The 23,415-nt window shown below is 35.7% G+C and overlaps 1 protein-coding gene across 1 annotated transcript in view; it reads left to right on the top strand.

Annotated features, from left to right (window-relative positions):
- PAPPA2 (pappalysin 2) overlaps positions 1-23,415 on the top strand; it is a 298,990-nt gene that overhangs the window by 169,607 nt on the left and 105,968 nt on the right. Inside the window, exons 12-13 of the mRNA XM_004027950.5 lie at positions 19,940-20,075; positions 20,294-20,510. Of these exons, the coding sequence (XP_004027999.1) occupies positions 19,940-20,075; positions 20,294-20,510 (353 nt within the window). The remainder of the gene's footprint in view (positions 1-19,939; positions 20,076-20,293; positions 20,511-23,415) is intronic.

Genomic DNA, 23,415 nt, shown 5'->3' with positions numbered 1-23,415 from the left:
TTTTTCATTTATATCGATAATTTCACTGTCACTGACTTTCTCTGGCTGTGTTCCCAGAGTCTCTTGAATGGCAGTAGAGTCAACATTCCCAGAGCCAGCTATTTCTTTTATAACTCCATTTATCTTTGATTCAAATTTCACTCCCCAGTATTATCATTTTTCATTTATTTGCTACATGTTCATCCTTTTTAGCCAATTCCCTCTTTTGATTATCCATTTCTGTAAAGTGTCATTTATCACTAGGAGACAAAATGGTAACGTAAGTATACACTTTTTAGTTTCTGTGTGAATGAAATAACAGATACCCAGTGACCAGTCAGTGACAGACTTTGAACGAAATGATGTGATTGGTCACCCATCATTATTCACATTTGTTATTCACATGGTGAATTTTGGATTGAAGGACCAATAATGAAGTTGGTACTTTATATAGTTAAAATTAATATATTGTGCAAACTGAAATACGAATCGTGTTCTTGGGAGACTGGTTTTAGTTAGCTAAATTGTTATGACCGATATTCATCCATATGGGAACTGTGTAAACTGGAAACTGTGAGGATATGATTTTAGAATTTTTGTATCTTTTAGGTGAATTATCTCTTTTAAAACTAACTTTAAAAGCCCTCTAGCAATACTTCTTGCTTTACCATAACCTTATTGTAGCCATACCTATACTGAATAACATTTTATATTTGTGTATTTTGTCTTCTTTCATCCTATTACTTTTAACTTTTCTTTGTAATCATATTTAATATGCTTAGTTTGTTATCAACATATTATATATGTATGTGCAATCTAAAATTCTCTGTTTTCTAGTTGGAGAACTTAGTACAATTACATTTAATGTAATTAAGAATGTTCAGTTTTAAACTTACCAACTTACCGTTTCTTATTCATTTGTTCTATATGCTCTTTATTTGTCTCTTTCTTGCTTTTTTTTAAATATGTAGTTTGATTATGTGATTTCTCATTCTATCAGTTTGTTAGTGTATTAGTCAGGGTTCTCCAGAGAGAAACAATAGGATGTATCTACATATAAATAGATAATAAGAGGGTATTCATCAGGGGAATGGCTCACACAATTAGGGAGGGCAATTGGTTCACACAATTAAGTCTCATGATAGGCCCTCGGCAAGCAGGAGACCTGCGATGCTGGTAGCATGACTCAGTCCAAGTCCAAAAGCCTCAGAACCAAGGAAGCCAATGGCATAATTCTGTCTGAGGCCAAAGGCTCAGGAGCCCCCAAGAAGCTGCTGGTACAAGTCCCAGAGTCCAAAGGCTTAAGAACCCAGAGTTCTGATGCCCAAGGGGAAAGAGAAGGAGTTTCCTGCTCTGGAAGAGGAAGAAAGAAAAGTCTCCCCTTCTTTCACCTGTTTGTTCCATCTGGGCTCCCAGCTGATTAGATGGCACTCATCCACACTGAGGGTGGATCTTCCTCTCTCAGTCTGCTGACTCACATGACAGTCTCCTCCAGAAACACCATACAAACACACCCAGAAATAACGCTTTACCAGCCATCAAGGCATCCCTCAACCCAGTCAAGTTGATATTTAAAATTTACCATCACAGTGAGCTATACTTTTATTTTCTAAGTGGTTAGTCTTGAGGTTGCAACACGCATTCTAACTTGTTGAGAGTCTGGTATAAATTAGTACTCTCACAATTTTATAATGAATAAGATACCTTAGAATGCTTTTCCTGCATTTATTGCTTTCTGCATTTTTAAAGTAAAATGAATTTAAATTCCCTAATATTTACCCTCTCCAGTGCTCTTTAATCCTTTCTACATTTCTATGCTTCCACTGTTTTTGTTTAGCTTGAGGAAATTCACTTTTTTTATTTCTTTTAATGTGGGCCTGCTGGCAATGAGTTCTTTCAGTTTTTGTGTGGCTAAAATATTTTCATTTGGCATTCATTTTCAAATGATATCTTTGGTACAAAATTCTAGGTAGCCAGTTGTTTTCTTTTATCCTTTGGAAGATGTTATCCTGTTATCTTTTCACTTCCATATTTTGGAGAGTTAGCTGTACATCTGATATGTATTTCTTTGAAGGCCATGTCTTTTATTCCCTGGTGCTTTTAATATATTCTCTCTGTCTTTTGTCTTCAACAGTCTTTCTATGATGTTCCAAGGCCTACCTGTCTTTGCATATGTCTGGTTTGTCAAGCTTCTCCAATCTGTGGCTTAGTGTCTTAGTTTCAAAAAAATTTTTTTCAGGTATTCCTTCTGTTCATTTACTTTTTTTTTCTTGGTTGCCAAATATACATACATTACACCTTTTTTGTGTATCTTTTTAACTTTTCTGTTCTTCTGTTTGTTATTCCCTTCTTTTTCATGCTGTAGTCTGATTATTTTACACTGAGCTATCTTCTGTTTCAATAATCCCAAATTTTGCTCAATATAATCAGCAGTTAAACTATTTATTAAATCCTTAGTTTTGTTATTGTATTTTTAACTTTAGAATGCCTATTCAATTTTTCCTATATATTCTTTGTGAAATTCTTCATCTTACAGTCTATTTAAAAACATATTAATCACAATCATTTTTAAGTCTGCATCTGATAACACCAGTATCTTGATGGAGGGGTCTGTTTAGGTTGACTTTAAAACATCATATTTATTTGGGCGTTTCTACTATTATACTGATAATGTTTTAAGTGAATATCAAACACAATAAATTGTAGAGGCTCTGGCTAATATCTTCCTTTCAAGATTTTTTTTTTTTTTGGACATTTGGTAAGATTTGGGAAAGATCACTTTAATTCAATAAGTAATTAAGATAGCTTGTGCTTTGTGAGCCTTTATACATTTCCTTTTTTCTTTTTAGTTTTTTCTTTCTTCTAAGGCCTGGCTCTTCAGGGGTCTCAACTAAAGGCTTGGATTAGGACCTCCACACTGACAGTCTTTGAAGTACAATTTCTATTTCATCAGCAGTGTGTCTGCTAAAAACTCTTCTTAGTTTTTTGGACTCTCTATTGCCAATTTCTATTTGGCTTTTTATACCGTTATTTTGCATTGCTTAGGATTTGAAGAATACCTCAAAGGCTAAAGTAGCACAGAATATTAGTTTCCCTTAAATGTGTTCTTTTCTATATTATTATTAGACTTTTAAGTCCTGACTACTTGGTTGCTCTCAAATGCTTTTAAACTTTTTTGTATACTTAATTCATGTTTTATGATTGTTCTTGCCAGGACAGTTTGTTGTATTACATGCTACTCTATAATAGCTGAAAATAGAAATCTCCAGCTGGAATTGCTTTAATATATGTCAGTTAGCTACATCTTACATTTCAGGTGTGTACCTTGTTTTAGTCTGCCTTCTGATGGTATAACAGAATACCACAGACTGGTTAGTTTATAAAGAAAATAAGTTTGTTTGGCTCATAGTTCTGGAGACTAAGAAGTCTAAGAGCATGGTGCTGGCATCTGCTCAACATCGGGTGAAAGCCTTCTTGCTGCATCAAAACATGGTACCAGGGTAGTAGGGCAAAATAAAGCATGTGAGACAGAGCTCACTTTTATATAAAAGCCACTCCTATGATAACTGAACTACTCCCATGATAATGGCATTAATCTGTTCATGACAGCAGAGTCCTCGTGACCCAATTGCCTTTGAAAGGCTCTGTCTCTTGACACAGTGCAAGCAAATTTCCAAGACGAACTTTTGTGGACTACATTTAAGCTATAGCATACCCAGTTCATACTAAAACTCATCCAGGAGTAATAGTCTTTGTATTAGAAAAAATTATTAATATAATTGAAAGTTCAGTTAATATATAAGACCTGTTAAGAAAATTTAGTCTTCACAAATCAATGCAACACCAAATAATTTAGAAAGTGATTTTTAAAGATAAGGTGGTTAGGTTTTTTTTTAAACCTTTCAGAGAAATATAGGATTTCTGACTCTTTATTCTTCCTTTCAGTACACTTTAATCTTGATTTGATACACAAATATGATTAGTATACAGTAATTCAGAGACAAATTTACTACAAGTGAGAAACAATGATAGTGGAAAATATTAGTCTTGAAAATATCTTCCCAAAATCTTTCATTGACTAAAATCTTACTTGCCCAAAAAAATTTCTATCATTTTAGTCTACATTTACTGAAATAATACTCTTAGTTTTTCTTTTCTTCTAATCTTGAGCCAATAGAGCAAAAGTGTAAGAATTTTCTTAAATATAATAAAATGTAGAGTCTTTTTTATTATTTACATTATGAGCACATTTTATAGCCATTTATGGTTTACAAAGTACATTCTCATGCACTATTTGATCCCTACTATAGCCTTGTGAGTTTGGCAAGGTAGGTGTTTTCCAATTTTACAGGTGAGTAAAATAAGAATCAAAGACTCAAAGTGCTTTTTCTACATCACTCAAGAATAAAATAAGAAATCTGACGCTCACATTTATGCCTCTTGATTCTAATCCCATGTTTATCCATCTATACTATGTTGCCTCCTTCAATTAGCATTCACTAAGCACCTATAATATGCCAAAACCAGAATTAAGCACTGGTGACAGACAGAAACATAGCACGAGCAAGAAAACAAATTAAAACATATGTTGGATTGTGAGGAAAGGCTTCCTATCTTCTTTTGCTGTGTTTCTTCTAAATTCTTGAAAGAATTTCAAGAATTATCTATTAATTATCTATTAATCTAGTTCACAGGATTTATTAAATACTTATTGTCAACTCTTGGTGTCATTGGGGGATTGAGAAAGAAACAGAAGGCATAATTCTTCCCAGAAAGTCCTTTGTATCTAAGTAATATAGACAACAAATGAAGCAATTTGAGAAGCAGATACTCAATAAGTAGTTGTTGTTTGGTTTCATAGGGAGCCCGTCAACATATGCAAAATCATATGTTCATGTTTATTTTCGTGGCTCCTCTAAAATGTCTGCAATTTGGAATGGTCTCGTTCAGGCTGGACTGGTTAGCAATCCCAACAGCAACCACCACATACTCACAGTGTCTTCCACATCAGTTATAAATTACAGACCACTGCCTGGAAACCCTTGCTACATAAAGCCCAAAGCCTATTAACCATAATTTCCTCTCTTCCTTTGTTTGGGTTCGACTCTCCAAACACTGACTGTGAATCTTCAACAGAAAACGCAATACATGTTTAATTGATTGGATTTCAAAGATGAAAATTCCTAATACCAGGCGTCAAAGAAGAAGAAACGCATTGATTGAAATTTATTCTATTACTGGTATTTTATTATTAATTCTCATACAAATTCTTGCTAGAGATATGATTTTTCTCATTCTAAAAATGATTATCTTAAAATTCAGAGATGTTAAGCACTGGCTGGTAGAGCTACAGATAGGATTAAAATTGAAATCCAGTTTATGGAAAAACTCACGGTCCTTTCTCTCTACACCAGGGTTTTGGAAACATTTTCTATAAAGAAAGCAGATTAAAAAAATACTTTAGGGTTTATGGGCCATTCAGTCTCTGTCACAACTACTTAACTACTACTTCCGTTAGCATGAACATAGCCATAGTAAATATGTAAATGAACAAGCATAACTATATCTCAACAAAATTATATTTATGAACTCTGAAGTTTGAATTTCATATAATTTTCATATTATTCATGTTTAAAGTTTTTTAACCATTCAAAAATGCAAAAACTATTCTTAGCTCACAGGCTGTACAAAAACAGGCAGTGGGTCAGATTTGGCTTGTGGAAAATAGTGTGCTAATATCTATTCTATATCATGTTTCCAGTAAATATTAAAGATATTTACTAGTGTTTGCTTTATTTCCACACCATGACAACATTCACTTTTAATTCTACTTAGTAAACAATGCCTCATATGAACAATATACTGTGATATGGAGGGATCCAAAGATGAATGAATTACCATCTTCACCCTTAAGGTACATACATAGCAGTGGACATGTTTATAAAAACATGGTAGAAGACAGAAAGTTGTAAGTCATGTGCTACAGATACAGTAAAGTGAAAAATAGACTTGAAAGAACCTGGTAACTGATTGGACATAAGGAGATAGAGATAAGCATTATCTCAGGCTGAATTATTTCATTTATCACATCTTCCACACCCGGTTACATACACACGCACGCGCGTGCACACACACACTCACGGGTTTAGTCATTTTAATCATAACAGATTTATTTTAGTGCTGAAATATGTCAGAGTTTTCTTTTCTTTTTTTTTGAGACGGAGTCTCGCTCTGTCGCCCAGGCTGGAGTGCAGTGGCACAATCTCGGCTCACTGCAAGCTCCGCCTCTCGGGTTCACACGTTCTCCCGCCTCAGTCTCCCAAGTAGCTGGGACTACAGGTGCCCGCCACCACGCCTGGCTAATTGTTTTGTATTTTTAGTAGAGACGGAGTTTCACCGTGTTAGCCAGGATGGTCTCGATCTCCTGACCTCGTGATCCTCCCGCCTCAACCTCCCAAAGTGCTGGGATTACAGGCGTGAGCCACCGCTCCCAGCCAGAGTTTTCACTTCTCTATAACATTCCTGGTGGGAAACTTATATTTTTTTTCTTCTCTGTAAATGATTTACTCATTATGTCTCCCCAAGAAATACAAACTTACCTTCTACTTCTGTCATTTAGCTCAAGGATTATTTCCATTATAGAACCTAACCCTTTCTAAACTCTTCTCCTGAGCCCCAGGTGGTATAATTGATCACTTCATCTTGATACACACTTCTCTCAAAGTCCCTGTATACTCCACTGTTCTTGTTTACCTGTCTCTTCATCCTGTGAACCGTAAGGATCTCCGGGCAGAGGCCATGTGTAGTCAAGATTGTATGTTCAACACTGAGTGCGGAGCCTGCTTATTGTAGTGTTCAAAACTGGTGAATGCATGAATAAATGATGAGATATTAAGTCTTAGCCTTGGCAATGGGGAGCATATTGATAATATCATTTATGACACAGAACAGAGGTAAATAAGTAGGACTGTACACTGGTCTAGATTGAAAAGAGAATGGCCACTACCATTTCTTCTGAGGCCAGAAATAGTGGCAAACCACCTCTTCTTGAAAAGCCTTTTAAAAGATGATCGGCCGCAGTTCGAGTGGAAATCACATCAAAGGGAATTTTTCAAGGATGAGGAGAATTTGTGATTATCTTTGTTTGTGACAGGTTGGATTTGGATTCTCTAGGAAATATATATTCTGAGATGGAATTTGGTATACAGGCCATTTACTAAGGAGTGGTCTAGGGATCACCATCTGTGAGTGAGAATGGAAAGACGCATAAGTGGGTAAAAAAGGAAGTTGAGCAGCCTTAATGTTAGACTCAGCTGACTCCTTCTGTGGAGAAATAATATATATGACCACAAAGGACAAGGCGGTTCAAAGTAGAATAATACTTCTGTAAGGTCCTAACATTATTCATGAGATAGTAATATTTTTTGGAAGTAGATTGCAATAAGCTAGAGATGCATATTGTAATCTCTAGAATAAAAATACACATATGCACAAATAACTGTAGAGGAAAAGTCAAAGAGAAGATTAATGGAATAATAAAATAAATGGATTCAGAGAAGGCCGGAAAAGAGGAACTAAGAAATGAATAATTGTTGGAAACAACAGAAAATAAATACCAAGATGGTAGACTTAAACCCACCTATTTCATTAATTACATTATTTAAATTATCTAAAAACTCCGTGCAAAAGGCAGAAATTGTCATATAAAAAGAACCAGTTACAAAACTGTTTATGAAAAACACACTTCAAATAAAAAGACATGTACATCAAACATAAAAGGGTGAAAAATTATGTACCATGTAAATCCTAAACATAAGAAAGTTGATGTGCCGTGTTAATATCTGACAAAATAGATTTCAATACAGTGTGTTACCAGAGATAAAGGAGCATATTTCATAATGATAAATATGTTAATTTCTAAAATAGACATAATAATCTTGTTATAAATTGAAGCACTTAAGAAAAGAGGCTCAGAAGAAATGAATTATAAATTGACAGAACTAATGAGCAAACAGCCAAATTTATAATCATAGTTGGGGATTTTTTTCACCTATCTGTTAGTAATTCATTTAATAAGTAGGTCAAAAAATCAAAACAGATATATAAGATTTGAAGATCATTATCAAATATCATGACCTAACTCACATTTGTAGAAACACTACACTCAAAACAACTGTAGAATGCTCATGGTACATTCACCAAGACAGACCATATACTGGACCATAAAACAAGTCTCAATGAATTTGTAATGTTTGAAGCGTACAGACAAATTAGTAGCAAGATATCTAGGTCATTCCCAAATTAAGCAATACATTGCTAAATAATCCACAGGCAAAAGAAGATTGTATGGAGGAAATTAGAAAATATTTTGAGCTGAATTATAATGACACAAAATCGAAATTTGTGGATGCAATTTAAAAAAGTACTTACAGGGAAATTTATAGCATTTAAAATGCCTATATTTAGGAAAGAATCAAAATAAGATCAACAATCAGAGTTTCTACCTTAAATAATTAGAAAAAGATCAAATTAAAATCAATTAAAATAAAAAGGAAAATCACAAAGAGCAAAAATTAGTAAAATAGAAAAACTTCAATATCATTACTATTATTTTACTTTCTCTGGAAATAGAAGCCAGTGCAGTTAGACTTTTGATTTTATACTTTATGAGATATAAAAGAAGTTAAACATAAAATATGAAAGAAGGAAGTACAATTTTAGTTAGCATTGAAAAGAGAACAACCTGAAAATTATTTCACTTAGTATCACAGTTTAATACAAAATTAAGGTGAAAATAAATGTGCTGACTAATTTAAACAATCACCAGCAAAAATGAAAGCATCTCAGTAGCAATAAAAATGGTAAAATAACTAGAAATAAAACTAAAAAGAAATTTGAAAGATCTCTATGAAGAAATGCTACTGAGAGATACCATGAGGGCTTGAATAAATGAAGAGGCACAAACTGGCCCTGTATAGAAAGACTCAATATCATACGAATGCTGATTCTCCCTAAATTTTAAATTTCCCATAATCCCAATAAAATCCAAACAAGATATTCAAAAGAATTACACAGTTGATTTTAATTTTTTTTTTTTGTGGAGATTCTGAAAAAGATGAGTAATGGAGGCCTGGCCTTATCAGATATTAAAATACATCATAAAATTATAGTCATTAACACATCAAGGTGCTATACATAAATAAACAGATTAATGGAACAGGGAAGTTCAGAAGTATGTCCAAACATATATACATAAATGTAGACTTAACCTTAAACATAATACTTTAAAGACAATGAGACTAGTACATCATTTCCACATATCCTTGCCCAAACCCGATATTACCCAATTATCTCAATTTAATTAAGATGATGGGAAAAATGTGATATCTTACTTTTGTTATGTTTTTCATTTTTCTAATTATTAATGGGGTATAGCATCCTTTACATAATAATTATCAAGCATTTAGGTTTTTTTCTCTTTAATTATTAGTTTTTGCTAAGATTGCAAAGATACCTTTTCGTTTTTAAATTAGTTTTATACTTTTGCCTGTCAAACTTTAGCCTTTAATATATTCAACATTTGTTTTTGTATACAGAATAAGACAGGGATCTACTTTTACATACATGTATAATCCAATTTTTCTAATATCGTCTGTTAAAGCATCCACCCTTGTCCTAATGATTGTAGTCTCGAGTTGATTATAACCAAGTTCTAGACATTACGTGATTCTAATTTTTAACTCTCTTTTATATTCCATTGGTCTTTTCATCTGTTTCCTTTACCAGCAATACACTGTTTTTACTACTATAGCTTTAACCATATAAACATAGCTAACAGGACATGTCCCCTCTCCCACTTCCTTATACGTCTTTTTCAAAACTGAATTAGCTTTGAAACCAATGAGAATGAAGACACAACGTACCAGAATCTCTGGGACACATTTAAAGCAGTGTGTAGAGGGAAATTTATAGCACTAAATGCCCACAAGAGAAAGCAGGAAAGATCTAAAATCGACACCCTAACATCGCAATTAAAAGAACTAGAGAAGCAAGAGCAAACAAATTCAAAATTGAATGAACTATTCGTTATTCATGAACACTTACTCGTTATTTGTGTGCCATTGTGCATGGCCAAGAAGTCATTATTAAACACACACACAAAATTCAAGAACTTGCTACCTATACTCCTTGTTGAGAAAAAATAATAAAACCGGCCAATTTTAGATTTGAAATTTTAGCAGAAGCCTTAAGTCATTTTTTCTGCCTCTTGAAAAACATACTTGTACATATGGTCTGAACTTAATCAACCCCTTGATTTGTATTAATTGATGTGAACTTGTGATTTTTCTCCTTTGATTCATAATTACGTTAAATAGCCTCGGTAGATTTTTTTTTCGGTTGTCAAATCATTTTTGCCTTCGTGAAGCAAGACTACATACTTATTGTATATTTTAAACATATTGTTGGATTTTATTGGGTAATCTTTTATTTTTGACTTTTGCATGTAGAATTATTTTATATATTCATTTTTTGAATATTCCAATTATAGAAGCCTCATATAATTGCTTGTACAATTTTCTTTTTTTATTTTCTGGAGCCACTTGTATAAAATAAGGATGATCTGTTTCTTCAAAATTTGGCAGAGCCTGCCTGTAAAACCAACTGGTATGGGGCTTACCTGAGAGAATACTTATGACTGTCACTTAAATTTATTTGATTTTTATTAATGTCTTATTTTTTTCTATTTTTTCCAATTTTGAATTATTTGTTATTTCCAGAAATTTATTAATTTCTTCCATATATGCAAATTTAGTGCTGATATTTGTTCATGATGTGTTTTTATTATATTTCAACTCTATTTTAGCTGTAGTTGTTACATCCTTTCTTGTGTATATTTTTGAACCTTCTTTTTCTCTTTTTCTTGATTACGCATGCATGGGATTTGTCTGGCTTATCAGCGTCTTCAAAGTACAACTTTTACTTTCATTCATCTCTCGTTTTGTTCTCGTTTTTGTTTTTTGTTTTTGTTTTGTATTTCATTGATTTCTACTCTTATCTTCATTATTTCCTTGCTTTTTGTTTGTCTGGATTTACACTGATGTTCTTTTTCTAGGTTTTGGTGTTGAAATGTTTGGCTAATTTGTTTTCGGTGTTCCATAATTTTCCCCTCTAAGTACTACTTTAATTGTGCCCCATAAATTGTGACATATAAGGATTTTATTGTCATTCAGTCCTAAGTATTTTGTAATGCTCTTATAATTTCTTTTTAAAACCTTGGATTTTTAATAGCATTTTGTTTGTTTCTAGCACTTATTTTTCAGGGCCTAATAACTTTTTATTGTGCCAGCTGTGTCTTTATTAGAGATTTTTTTCTCCTTTTCTTGGCCCTACATTTTATTAGGAAGCACTTAAATAGTGAGTCTTTATTTATTCAGGAATTAAGGGCCAGTCCAAGGTAAAAATGTGTGCCCAGTATCATTCACTGGCCAAAAAGTGTCTACCACTTTTACCAATTTTATCTCAATTTTTGTTTTTATACATAAACATCCACAAGATCCTTTTCTCTATTGCTCTTTTCCTTTTTAAATTTGTGTTCCTTATACTTCTTTCTTTTCTCTCTTCATTTTTGTTTTCCTTATTGTGAATTTTTTTAAGTTGATGTGTTTCATTTTTTATTTTCTTATAACTGACAAAAAAACCACACACACACACACACACACACGTTGTACACTGTAAATATATATCATTTTGAGACGGAGTCTCACTTTGTTGCCCAGGTTGGAGTGCAGTGATGTAATCAGTCTCCCTAGTAGCTGGGATTACAGGTGTGCCCCACCATGCCCAGCTAATTTTTTTTCTTTTTTTTGTATCTTCAGTAGAGACGGGGTTTCACCATGTTGGCCAGACTGGTCTCAAACTCCTGACCTCAAATGATCTGCCAGCCTCAACCTTCTAAAGTGCTGGAATTACAGAAGTGAGCCACCACGCCTGGCATAATGTAATACTTTTGAGATATATTTATATGTGTATATATACATATATATGTGTGAGTGTATATATATGTATATATACACATATGTATACATATATATACACATACACATTGTGAAATGATTACCACAATCAAGTTTATTGTACATTCTTACATCCTTTCAACTTTGGGTTGCAGAAAAAAATAGAACAACCATTTAAATTTAAATTTTAGATAAACAATGAATTTTTTTTTCTTTAGTATGGGTATCTCCATGCAATATTTGGGCATATTTAAACCTCATTGTTTATCAGATAGTCAAATTCAAGTGCCCATACTGTGTTTTGGTTTGTTTTGGCTAAATCTGGCAAAATAGTTTATAATTTAAAAAATATAATTAGTCAGATGCTAATCACTTATTCAGAGATGACTTCAACCACCCAGGAAACTGTCCAGATTTCATAATTTAGCAAAAAAAGAAAAAGCCCATGTGCAGATGGCACCAAGTCCAATCACTACTTTGGATTATTTGACTGTGTTTATAGGAAAGTTGACAAGACCCTTTGTTAGAGCTGTTGACTTTACATTGAATTCTAACAGTATTTGTTATCTGAATTTGCAGTCTGTTTTAGAAAAGGAGCAACAAATTAGTAGGGGTTTAGAAACTGGGAGAAAATATACACTCAGAATACCAGTAATGTAAGCCTTGTTTTTACCATTAACCAGTTAAGTGACCTTATAAAAATCATATTACCTCTCTGGGCATTAGTTTTCTATTCAAATTTGTTTCAAATGATGCATTTGGATTGGATGATTTCTTTCGGATCTGCATTTAGGTTTAAGCTTGATGGTGAGTTCATAAAAGAAGATAATAAGCAAATACGGTGAATGAAAGTATTACAATCTTAGACTACTAAGTGCTAAAGGCAAAGATAATTATATCTATTAATAGCTTTAAAGTCTTGTTACTCAAAATGTGGTTGGCATGCAGAAACATTGGCATCACCAGAAATCTAGTTAGAAATGCAGGATCTCAGCTCTAGGAACTCATAATCTGCATTTTCACAAGATCCTCAGGTGATCTGTATGCATATTAAAGTTTGAGGAGCACTACTTCAGAAGACTGTTACCTTAGCATTTAGTAAGATAATTGATGTTCAAAATGATTTAAAATTGTCTCCAATTCATTAAGTGAAAATTCAGTTAAGTACAGCAGGGATACCCAACCCTCAGGCCATGGAGCAGTACTGGTCCGTAGCTTGTTAGGAACCTGGCCACACAGCAGGAGGTGAGAATTGGGTGAAAGAATATTGCCCCCCCTGAGCTCCACCTCTTGTCAGATCGGTGGCATTAGATGCTCATAGGAGAGCAAACCCTATTGTGAACTGCACATGCGAGGGATCTAGGTTGTGGGCTCCTTATGAGAATCTAATGCCTGATGATCTGAGATGGAACAGTTTCATCCTGAAACCATCCTCCTCCATTCCCTCCACCCCCATCTGTGGAAATGCTGTCTTCCATAAAATAGGTTCCTTGAGCTAAAAAGGTTAGGGACTGCTGAATTTCAGGATTCTCTACTTGAGGAGGCAGAAAATTGTCTAAGGTGCATTTAAGTTATTTCTATATCCATGATTGAAATTTCTAAAATGATCTTGTGCTTCAGAAGAAAATCTTCTGTTGTTTGGAAAATGAATCTATGTGGATCCCTGCATTTTGTGGGAATCCTGCAAAAGCACAGATGACTGTGTGTACATGAATCTCATTTCCATCAAAAACTAACTGAGTGCACTGACACAGGAGCTCCAATTCTCAGTGGGTCATTAGTTTATTCTGAGGGTAAAGCACTCATTTCCCTCTTTCCTGTTTCATTGTTGCTAATCTTTTTATTGATTTTTACATGAAAGCTTTTTCCAGTCCCAGACATGGCAACTTCACAGACTCATGAATAATTGGGATAGCAATGTTTTTTTATCCACGATAGAATCCTACCCAGCTGGGGAATGCTCTCATTCCTTTCTTTGCTTATGCATTCTTGTTCCTGAAAGAATCCTCTCCAGCTATGTTCCATAACACCTTTTCTCAGTGTCAGGCTTTGTCTCAAATGGGTTTCTCCAGGATTCAGACTGAGAGGAGGATTTGCCAGCAGATAGTTTATTGAGAACCTGACTCAGAGCATCATCTGTGGAGGAGTGAAAGAACTAGCATTGAACAGACAAAGGAGAACTGAAACAGCCCCCGGCAGGTGTCAGCATCCCACAGAGAGCTGGGATGGCCCTTCAGAGTTGTCCCACTCTGTATACCACTCACCCCAACCAAAAGGTTATTGGACATTGCCTGTCCACTCCACCTCCCACTCCAGGAAAATGGCATGGCCTTGTGTAGAGAGGTTTTTTTCCCCCCTCTGAGGGCAGTTTCTGGAAAGATTCTTTCCAATGAGCTGAATGCCAGAGTCATGAAAGAGGGGATGCAGATGACACATCACAGTACCCAATACAAATTTGACTTTGTCTCTTTCTGACACTCGTTCCAAGTTCTATAAGCTCTTCTAACACAGAATCTCTGCAGACTTAGCCTTGGTGTCTAAAATCACAGTTTGAGGACATGCTCTCAGAAAGAATTCAGCCAGTCGTCTGATTCTGATCTAACCCCCTTCCGTAGACTTGACAAATCATACATTGTTGAATGTCTACTCCTAGTTCGGGTGGGATTATAGTGGTTCCCCCTTCATTTCAAAAAATTATGAGTTGATCTCACCCTTCTGAAACACACACACACACACACACAAACTCACGATGTGTTTGTAGCCTTTCTTATACTATGAAAGAATAACTCAGGAAATCAGCTGGGTTTTAGCCATACAAAGATGGGCAGGTGCTCAAACATCAGAAGAAAGTAAAAACAGGCTCCAACCACACCTACCCATTTTGACCCACATCCTCAATCATGGAGACAACCATGGCAGCTCGTTGCCTTATATCCCCCCATCATCCATTAGATTTGGATTTCAGGTAAGATCCCTTGAAACTTTGATTATTAAACTCTTCCTCGACAAAATTTCAGAAGTCCACGCAGATAGCAATAGTATTAGGTTGAACCAGAAGAAATTGCCAATATTTGATAATTCTTCACCTATAAAAAAGTAATGTGGTTCAATCAATAGTGCAAGCATTCTTAATCTGATTTCTCTCAACCTCTAATTGGACCATGAATGGCTTTTAAAAGTGTCTGTCAGCCCCCTTAAAATTGTGTAAAGCTTTTATGACTAAGAGATTATGTGACTTTATTTCTGGGGAGAGTAAAAGCACAAACATCAATAAGTTTTCTAATCTATGATTTCCTGCTTACCCCAAACTAAGAACATTGTTTCAGTCAACATAATACAGAGCTTAAATTGGGAAAAACCAAGTTCCTTCCTCTCTAGCATTTACCTAGGGAAAGCCACTTAAGCTTTCAGAATCCTAGTTTCCTCTTGTGTAATATATCCTTTATATATTGAGGCTACTATTGTTCAAAAATATCAAAAAGGAATAAAATCACAATGAGCGCAGTGGACCCACCAGCAAAGCCTGTAATCAGGCCTGGCAAACTGTGAAGTGCTATACAAACAGAAGGTGATGCCTGCCTACTTTTCTTCTGGTCTAAGGTCTTCTGTTTCCCTGTGGAATCAGGAAGTGCCATAGATGAGTGAAAATGAAAAGGCACAGAAGAAAACAACAACCCAGTAACCAAAAGAATTTTAAAACCTCAGAGAAGATTCTTTTCAAGTTTGTGGTATAGTTTCAGGATCTGCTATCCAGTGAGCGCCACAAAGGATGACCTGGAAGTTGAAATGCTTGGCTTGGGAGCATATTGAGTGTGTCTGTGCCCAGCAGGCAGATTGAAGGGGGATTTCTTAAGCCCAAACAGTTCTACATCAGAGACACTTTCTTTCAATCTTACCCCTCACCAGTGGCTAATGGTTAGATTGCGTAGTTAACATGCAGCCTTTGGATGAAAAATCAACTGAGTGTGTGAGACTGGCTTTCCCATCTCTCAGAATCGATCTCTCTATCTATCTATCTATCTATCTATCTATCTATCTATCTATCTATCTATCTATCATCTATCTGTCTGTCTATCTATCTCTATCTACCCATCCTTTGTTCATTTTCTCTTTGTTTCAAAATATTTTGTAATGAATTCACTAAGCTAATTTCACTAGCAATCCCTCTATCATGATACCAATTCTCAGACATGAGAATCACTTGCTTTTCTAACAGTACTTGTCTCCTACCTGATATCTAGCTAAAGTTTTTCTTCCTTGCAAGAGACATGCTTAAATTAATTTTACATTGTGCATGTAATATATGAAAGTAATCTCTTAGTTAAAACAAATAGTAAAATGTTAGATATAGCTAATAATTCTTTTGACTTTCCAGCACTTTGATTTTTTCTTATGGGGCATCAATGGTGCACATCTCAGATCTGAGTAGCTCCTAAGGGATCTTTTAGGAGAGCTTTGTCATTAAGAGGACAGCTGTTCACAAGCATGCATTTGGAGTGATCAGAAGAGTGTCATACTTGCAGTGGCAAAGGTGACACAGGCATACAGCTTCCTACTGTCAAACTGTCTTCCTGATGTTTCTGCTTGTCTTTCATGTCTAGGAGAATAAATTCATTATTTATCTCTAATAAAGCAAAAATAGTCTGGAATCTATATATATATAAAATGTATTTCTTTTGTACAATTCCTTGTATTCCTGTATAAAATGTATTCTCTCTATATATAAGTATGTATTCCTCATTTAAATATATTTTTAAGGTTGCTCTTTCCACAGCCAAGTCACAAATGTATGTGTAAAAATATATATTTATATATATTTTATATATGTTAAAATGTATATTTATATATTTTTAAATATATATCTTATAAAATATATAAATATATTTATATTTAAATTAAAGTCACATATATACATATATATTTGTTATTGGGTTGTGGAAAGAGCAACTTAAAAATAAATATATTTAAATAATGAATAATCTGAAAGGATTTCTAATTGCAGTGCCAATTCTAGAAGTTTCTATGTCTTTATGTACAGCAAAAGTAGATTTTTAATAAATACATTTTAAACTAAATTTCTGAAAAGCCTGTAAGAAAAATTATATATTTATTTTAAAGTATAATGTATTTGTCATAGACTCAATTTATAAAGTAGAGATATATTCTGTACCAAGAGCCTACAATATTGATCATTTCCATGGAAGCAGATCTTGGAATACCAGTTCACATTTCTACAAGTATCAACTGAAAATAGCATATATGAAATTTTTTAGGCTATACATTTCAGAAAATCATAATCCCCTCTATATTAAAATATACAAATATATGTTTAATTTTAAATTTTTATTTTTTTTACCTTTTTCCTACATTGTAAATACACTAATATTTTTTTTTGGAAATACAAATTATCAAACACTGAATTCTTACTAAATAATAGTCACCATTCTATGTATTTTTACCTGATTTCATTTAATAGCCATAGTCAAGCTATCGATAACATCTCTATTTCTTAGTTGCAGAAAAGAGAAACCCTAGGCTCAGAGAAGAGAGATATATTGCTCAGATTTACCAGCAAATAAAGATCAATCCAAGAATCGAACTCAGGGTTTCTGCCTGCCTTACTCTCTCTCTCTAGAACTGTGAATTTACTTGGTTCCTTTTGCCTCTGCTTGAATTTATTATACATGTATATGCAGATTCAGGCTGGTTTCTATTTTTGAAGATCCAGCAGTTGTATGAGGGTTCACACTTTCTTGTGCTAGTTGCTGTTGTGAACATACGTGGGGTCCGAATGAATGAAACTTGGCTACCTTTCTGTGTCACTGTGAAAGGAAATGCCCAAGACTCAGCATTCCATAACTTGATCAAACACTTGTCTCTGTTTGCTTTGTGTAGCCTAAGACTCCTCTCTGCCTGTGTCTCCCTTGTAAGCCTCATCTGAGGTTTTCCTACTTAAGCCATGGCCTGGAAATCCTGGCATAGCTTCTTCCCACAAATCATGGCACAGAGACCTTGCCACCAGGAACAGGCAAAGTGATTTGATATTTAAAGACCCTTGGAGCGAGGAGGCATATTGCTAGGAGATGAAAAATAGGTTGGAGGTTTAGGCAGCGACCTTCAAAAGGTAGAAACTCACACCATAAGGCCTACCTTTATTAACTAGCTTAAGGTGGGTATCTATTTTTGGGATCCAACAGAAGGTGGGAAGGCTGGGTTTCCTCCTTGTTGAAGCCACCCTACTCTTCATGCCTGAGTCCTAATGGGGTAAAGCCACCAGGTACTTGTTTGGATTCTGTTCCTGGCTCAGAAAATGACACAGAACTTTCTTCCAGTACTCAGGTTTCTTTTGTGGTGTATGAAAAGGAAGAGGTTATGGAAATTCCCCGGGGGCTTTGATGTCATTTGCTGCTGGAGCTGAGGGCACTGAATTGGGCTCTTGGTTACCTTAGGGTGTGTTTCATGTCTAGCCCTCATCCAGACAGGGACAAAGGACTTCATATGGCAAGTGTAATCTTGGGTCTGGTTGTTTCTTAAGTTATGAAGAAATATTTGTTACTTCAAAGAGGAGAAATAAAAAGGGGGGAAAAGACACTGTAAAAAGAGAGAGTGTGACTGGTCTTTCCCTCAAAGAAGGAGAGAAAGAAGGGAGAGCCGTGCTGCTTTGACCACTGAAAATCATAAAATCATCCTAATTAAGCCAGCAGTGCAAATGAACTCTATAAACATACTGCCAAGGCTCAGGAAAAATGAGTCTGTGGACAAGGAAGAATTCTTGTTAAAATGAAAACATGTTGTACTCTCCTGCTCCCCACTTTTAGAGGAAGGCCCTGTCATTAGATGTTGTACCCTGCTTTTACACTGGGAACAATTTTCCTGGAGCTTCATCACCCTTAGAACCTGATAAAAAGCTATAGAAATGCACATAGAACTTTGTAAGGTTCAGTTCCAGATTCTGATCATACAACACCCATATAACACCAGGGAAAGTTGGGATTTATTCTCAATGGAAATTAAGAGAAATATTCAGCTATGGGAAATAAAACAAAAGTAGAATTACCATATCAAATAAGTCCAGTGTGGAAGATGAACACTGGACTCTCAGCAGTAGCAAGAATCTGCTCTTCATCTTCCAACCTCTCTAAGATGTTTCTTTACTTTTCTTTTCTTTTTTTTCTATCAAAGGATTTCTAAGGACAACACTTCCATAGTTCACTCTGAAAGTCTGTTTTAGTGTTAATCACCCTAACCATCTAGGGACATTCCTGAGTGATACATGAATTTTCCTGTGTCCCATTGTTGGCTTATTTTCCTGGCCGGGGACTGGGTATACATGCTTGATGCACCAGGAAGACGCATAAGAATAAACGGTTTGGCAGATTCTAATTTCAGAAGCAAGAGACTCTGCAACAGCATATCTCCCATGTCAGAGTTCACATGCTATGTGAGAGGTTCTGATAAAAATTTTGGGGAGAGATAGGAAGATGGGGAAAGATAACTAGACATGGCAGTTCAGAACTTGGAACCATTTAGAGCAAGATGCTAGTTTGATGATTCTTCTCCACTGTTTTCACTTTGGCAATAAGGAGATATTTATTGCACTGGCTCTGCAGTCATTTATTGTCTCTGGCAATGGTTTCTTTAAATGATTGTTTTCAGAAATTTAAAGAAAGACAGGGTCAAGTAAAAAAAAAACAGTTGAGGTATCAGTCTCAGAAAAAGATAGGATATTCAGCATCTGAAAATTATCTTCTTTCCATTTGATCTTGTTGTTTGATACAACCTTGAATACCTTTCTGTGTCTACTCCATATTTTTAGCATTTATAAAAAAAATGGAAGCTCTTACTTTATAAATAGTGAGCTCCCTAAGAAGAATAAAAATGGTATGGCACATGTCTTGATAGCTCAATGGAAATAATGACTTATACATAAATGTGCTTATGCTTAGGTGTGTTTCAATAGACCAGGAGAGGCCAGAGCAATTTTTATTTTTTTGACAACTGATGGCCTAGTTCCTGGAGAGCATCAGCAGCCGACAGTGACTCTCTACCTGACCGATGTCCGTGGAAGCAACCACTCTCTTGGTGAGTCTGACAAATATCCCTTTAGGGTCACTAGAGGACAACCCGGTAGACCCAGAAGTCAGCTTGATGTCTGTCTTTTATGTTGTCTGGGATCTTGCCTACATCATACATCTAGGTTTTGGCATCATACACCTATTAAGAGGATAAAATGAATACAAGATATGGAAACATGGTACTAACAATGGCTGAAAATATGATTCATCTCCGCTTATCTTCAGGAACCTATGGACTGTCATGCCAGCATAATCCACTGATTATCAATGTGACCCATCACAAGAATGTCCTTTTCCACCATACCACCTCAGTGCTGCTGAATTTCTCATCCCCACGGGTCGGCATCTCAGCTGTGGCTCTAAGGACATTCTCCCACATTGGTCTCTCAGCTCCCAGTAACTGCATCTCAGAGGACGAGGGGCAGAATCATCAGGGACAGAGGTACAAACTTCCCTTTCTTTCTTTTGTTTCCTTTTCTTGTGGCTGTAATGATTGGCTCACATTTACATAGTGTTATGTATAGAGTGTTTTCTCAATCACTAACTGAAAAATGAATTTAGGAACTACTAAAAAGACATAGGAAGCAAGCAAAGAATAATTTGTGGAAGGCATACTTGGGTTTTGTATTTTGTTCTTCTTTCCTTAGCTGACCATAATTTTTATGTAAATATTTAATGTCTTTACAAGGTCTTAACATCTTTTTTACATATAAAACCACCAACTTCAAATCAACATTGTTATATAAACTGCCAAAAATTCTCTGCCAAAAACTCAATGTTCCTTAAGCAATGTATATTTTTCCACTTCTTTCCACCTGGACAGTGTATATAGCAAGTTTAACAATTGCTTGCTAGGGTGTGTCGTATAATCATTTAGAATTATATGTGGAAATAGGAAATGCATTAGCTACATATGTCTTTCTGTGGATGTCTGTGATTGTCATCCTCTAGACAGATGTGGCTATGAGGTTCACTAGCATCTCAGCAGCAGCTATTGGAGGGATTGTACTCACAGTGTTGGTGTGCCCAAGGTTAGGGGAAGGAGCCTCCCAAACACAATAATCTATTCTGCATTTGGGCTAGAATCACTCTATGCATGGTCTAATCAATTGAATGGGACTACAGGTGACAGGGTTCATTCCTCAGCAAGGGAGGTGAGATCGCTTACTTGTTACTAGGTGATTATGATCCTAGTGACAAAAGCTGGGGTTCCAAGAATTGCTCCATCATCAAAAAGAAATTCTGGTGCCACAAAGCTCATTCAAGGCATCCCAGATACTCAGACCTCACAGGGATGGGAGTAGAGAGTACTAGTGTACTATGTTAGTTATCTATTGCTGTATAGCAAATTATACCAAAAGTCAATGGCTGAACACCATAAACATTATCTCACAGTTTCTAAGGGTGAGGAATCTGGATGCAGCTTCGCCGGGTATCTCTGGCTTAAGATCTCTTATGAGGCTATAGTCAGGCTGTTGGCCAAGGCTGTAGTTACTCAAACCTCAAGCAGAGCTGGAGAATTCACTTCCAAGCTCACTCCTGTGGCTACTGTCAGGCCTCAGAAGATCCACATCCAAGCTCACTCATAAGTGCTGGCAGTGAGCATGCTCACATAGAAGTGGCTCAATTCCTTGCCAAGCAGGCCTCTCCGCAGCTATCTGAGTGTCCTTGTGACATGGCAGCCAGTGATCCAAGACAGAAAGAGAGCCAGAGACGGTGAACATGTGAGAGACTACCCAAGAAGGAAGCCACAGTCTTTTTATAACATAATATTGGAAGTGACAGTCCATTACTTCTGGCATATTCTATTCATTAGAAATGAGTCAGTAAGTTCAGTCCATACCCAAGGGGAGGGGTTGGCATAGGGGCATGAATCTCTGGGGGCCAGTAATAGTAGTTTATGTTAACTGAGCATTAACTACATGCCAGGTATTGTTCTAAGTGTTAGAAAGGGAGAAACAGTAAGGGGTAATGAATGTCATAAGGTTAACTAGTTCATCTCCAACTTTAAAGTCTTCTTTCTTAGTGAACAAATGCCTCCAAATATTAACACAAGAATGTAGACTATTAAAATAACATTTATTAGAATTATGGCCTCTCTCTCATATATTTTCAAATTATATTCTCTACTGGCTCTACCTCTGGCCTTAAGCCATACAGCATTTCTTTCAGGTCCCTGAAACATGTGTTCTTGGTGAGCTTTGCACATAGTGTTCCTACTTTCTTGACTGCCTTCTAATCCTTCTTCACTTCAACTCATACTCTACCACCAAGATTCACCTTCTGTGAAGTTTTGGCAAACTTCCTCCCTGTTCCCATAGGACATACTGCATAATGCAAACTCTGCAAAAGCAGCTGTCACATTGGGTGATAACTATTTATTTACTTGTTGTTCTTTCTCATTAAACTCTGAGCTTCCTGTAGTGGATAATTCTGCTCAGTATCTCTGAATATCTACAGAAGGCCTAGCACATAGTAGGTATGAGAAACTGTTTTGGATGACAGTTGCCGACTTTATCTCTAAATGCTCCATGAACAGAACTGAACAAGAAAAACAGAAAAGTAGAAGTTACAGCCTTTCTAGACAAGAGGAGCAAGAATTCCCCTTACAATCATAGCTGTGAAGTTTCAACAAAGAAGTTGATTAATTGTAATTACTGCCGCTAGTTCTTCACTTCTTCTCATGTGGCACTGTGGGAAAAACAAGTTTCATATGCATGCATGCAAACCAGGAGAAATAGGATATGATTCTCCAGTTTACACTGTGTATCTGGAATGCATAAGCATTTCCAAACCACATGTGACTGACAGGAGCCATGCAAATTGACTTTTCCTTGTCAGCCAGCAAATCAGTGCAATGTAGTAAATTTTGATATATGGGGAGCCTAGTAAATCCCATATACTTTAATTGTGAATACAACTGAAACCTAAATCCCTATGTATTCTCAAAGAGTCAAAGTGTTTTTGCAGCCTGTGTCTGTCACAGTTGTGTATGTAGATGCACCACAATATAAAACCCTCAAATTCTGGGCATAGTGAGAGGGATTCCTGGCTACCTCCTTCTTACCCCTTATGACCTGAATTCCACAGATACTTACATGGGCAGGGGAGAGCTGACAGATGGCTGCCAGTAGAGTATGTGTTATCCATTTTGTATTTAAACATTAATGACCAGTGGCCCATCCCTCCTGCAACACTGCACTTTAAAACCAACCTGATTGGCCCACAGAATCTCAGATGAAAGCCAGAAAAACCTAAGTCAGCCTCTCCAGTGATGTTCATGATCTTTGTCTTGGACAAAGTAATTTCTCCTTGCTTCCCACTTAGCTACTAACAACACAGAAGAA

This window comes from Gorilla gorilla, chromosome 1, assembly GCF_029281585.2.
Source record: "Gorilla gorilla gorilla isolate KB3781 chromosome 1, NHGRI_mGorGor1-v2.1_pri, whole genome shotgun sequence".
NCBI classification, from domain to species: domain Eukaryota; kingdom Metazoa; phylum Chordata; class Mammalia; order Primates; family Hominidae; genus Gorilla; species Gorilla gorilla.
This window is presented reverse-complemented; position numbering and strand designations above follow the sequence as displayed.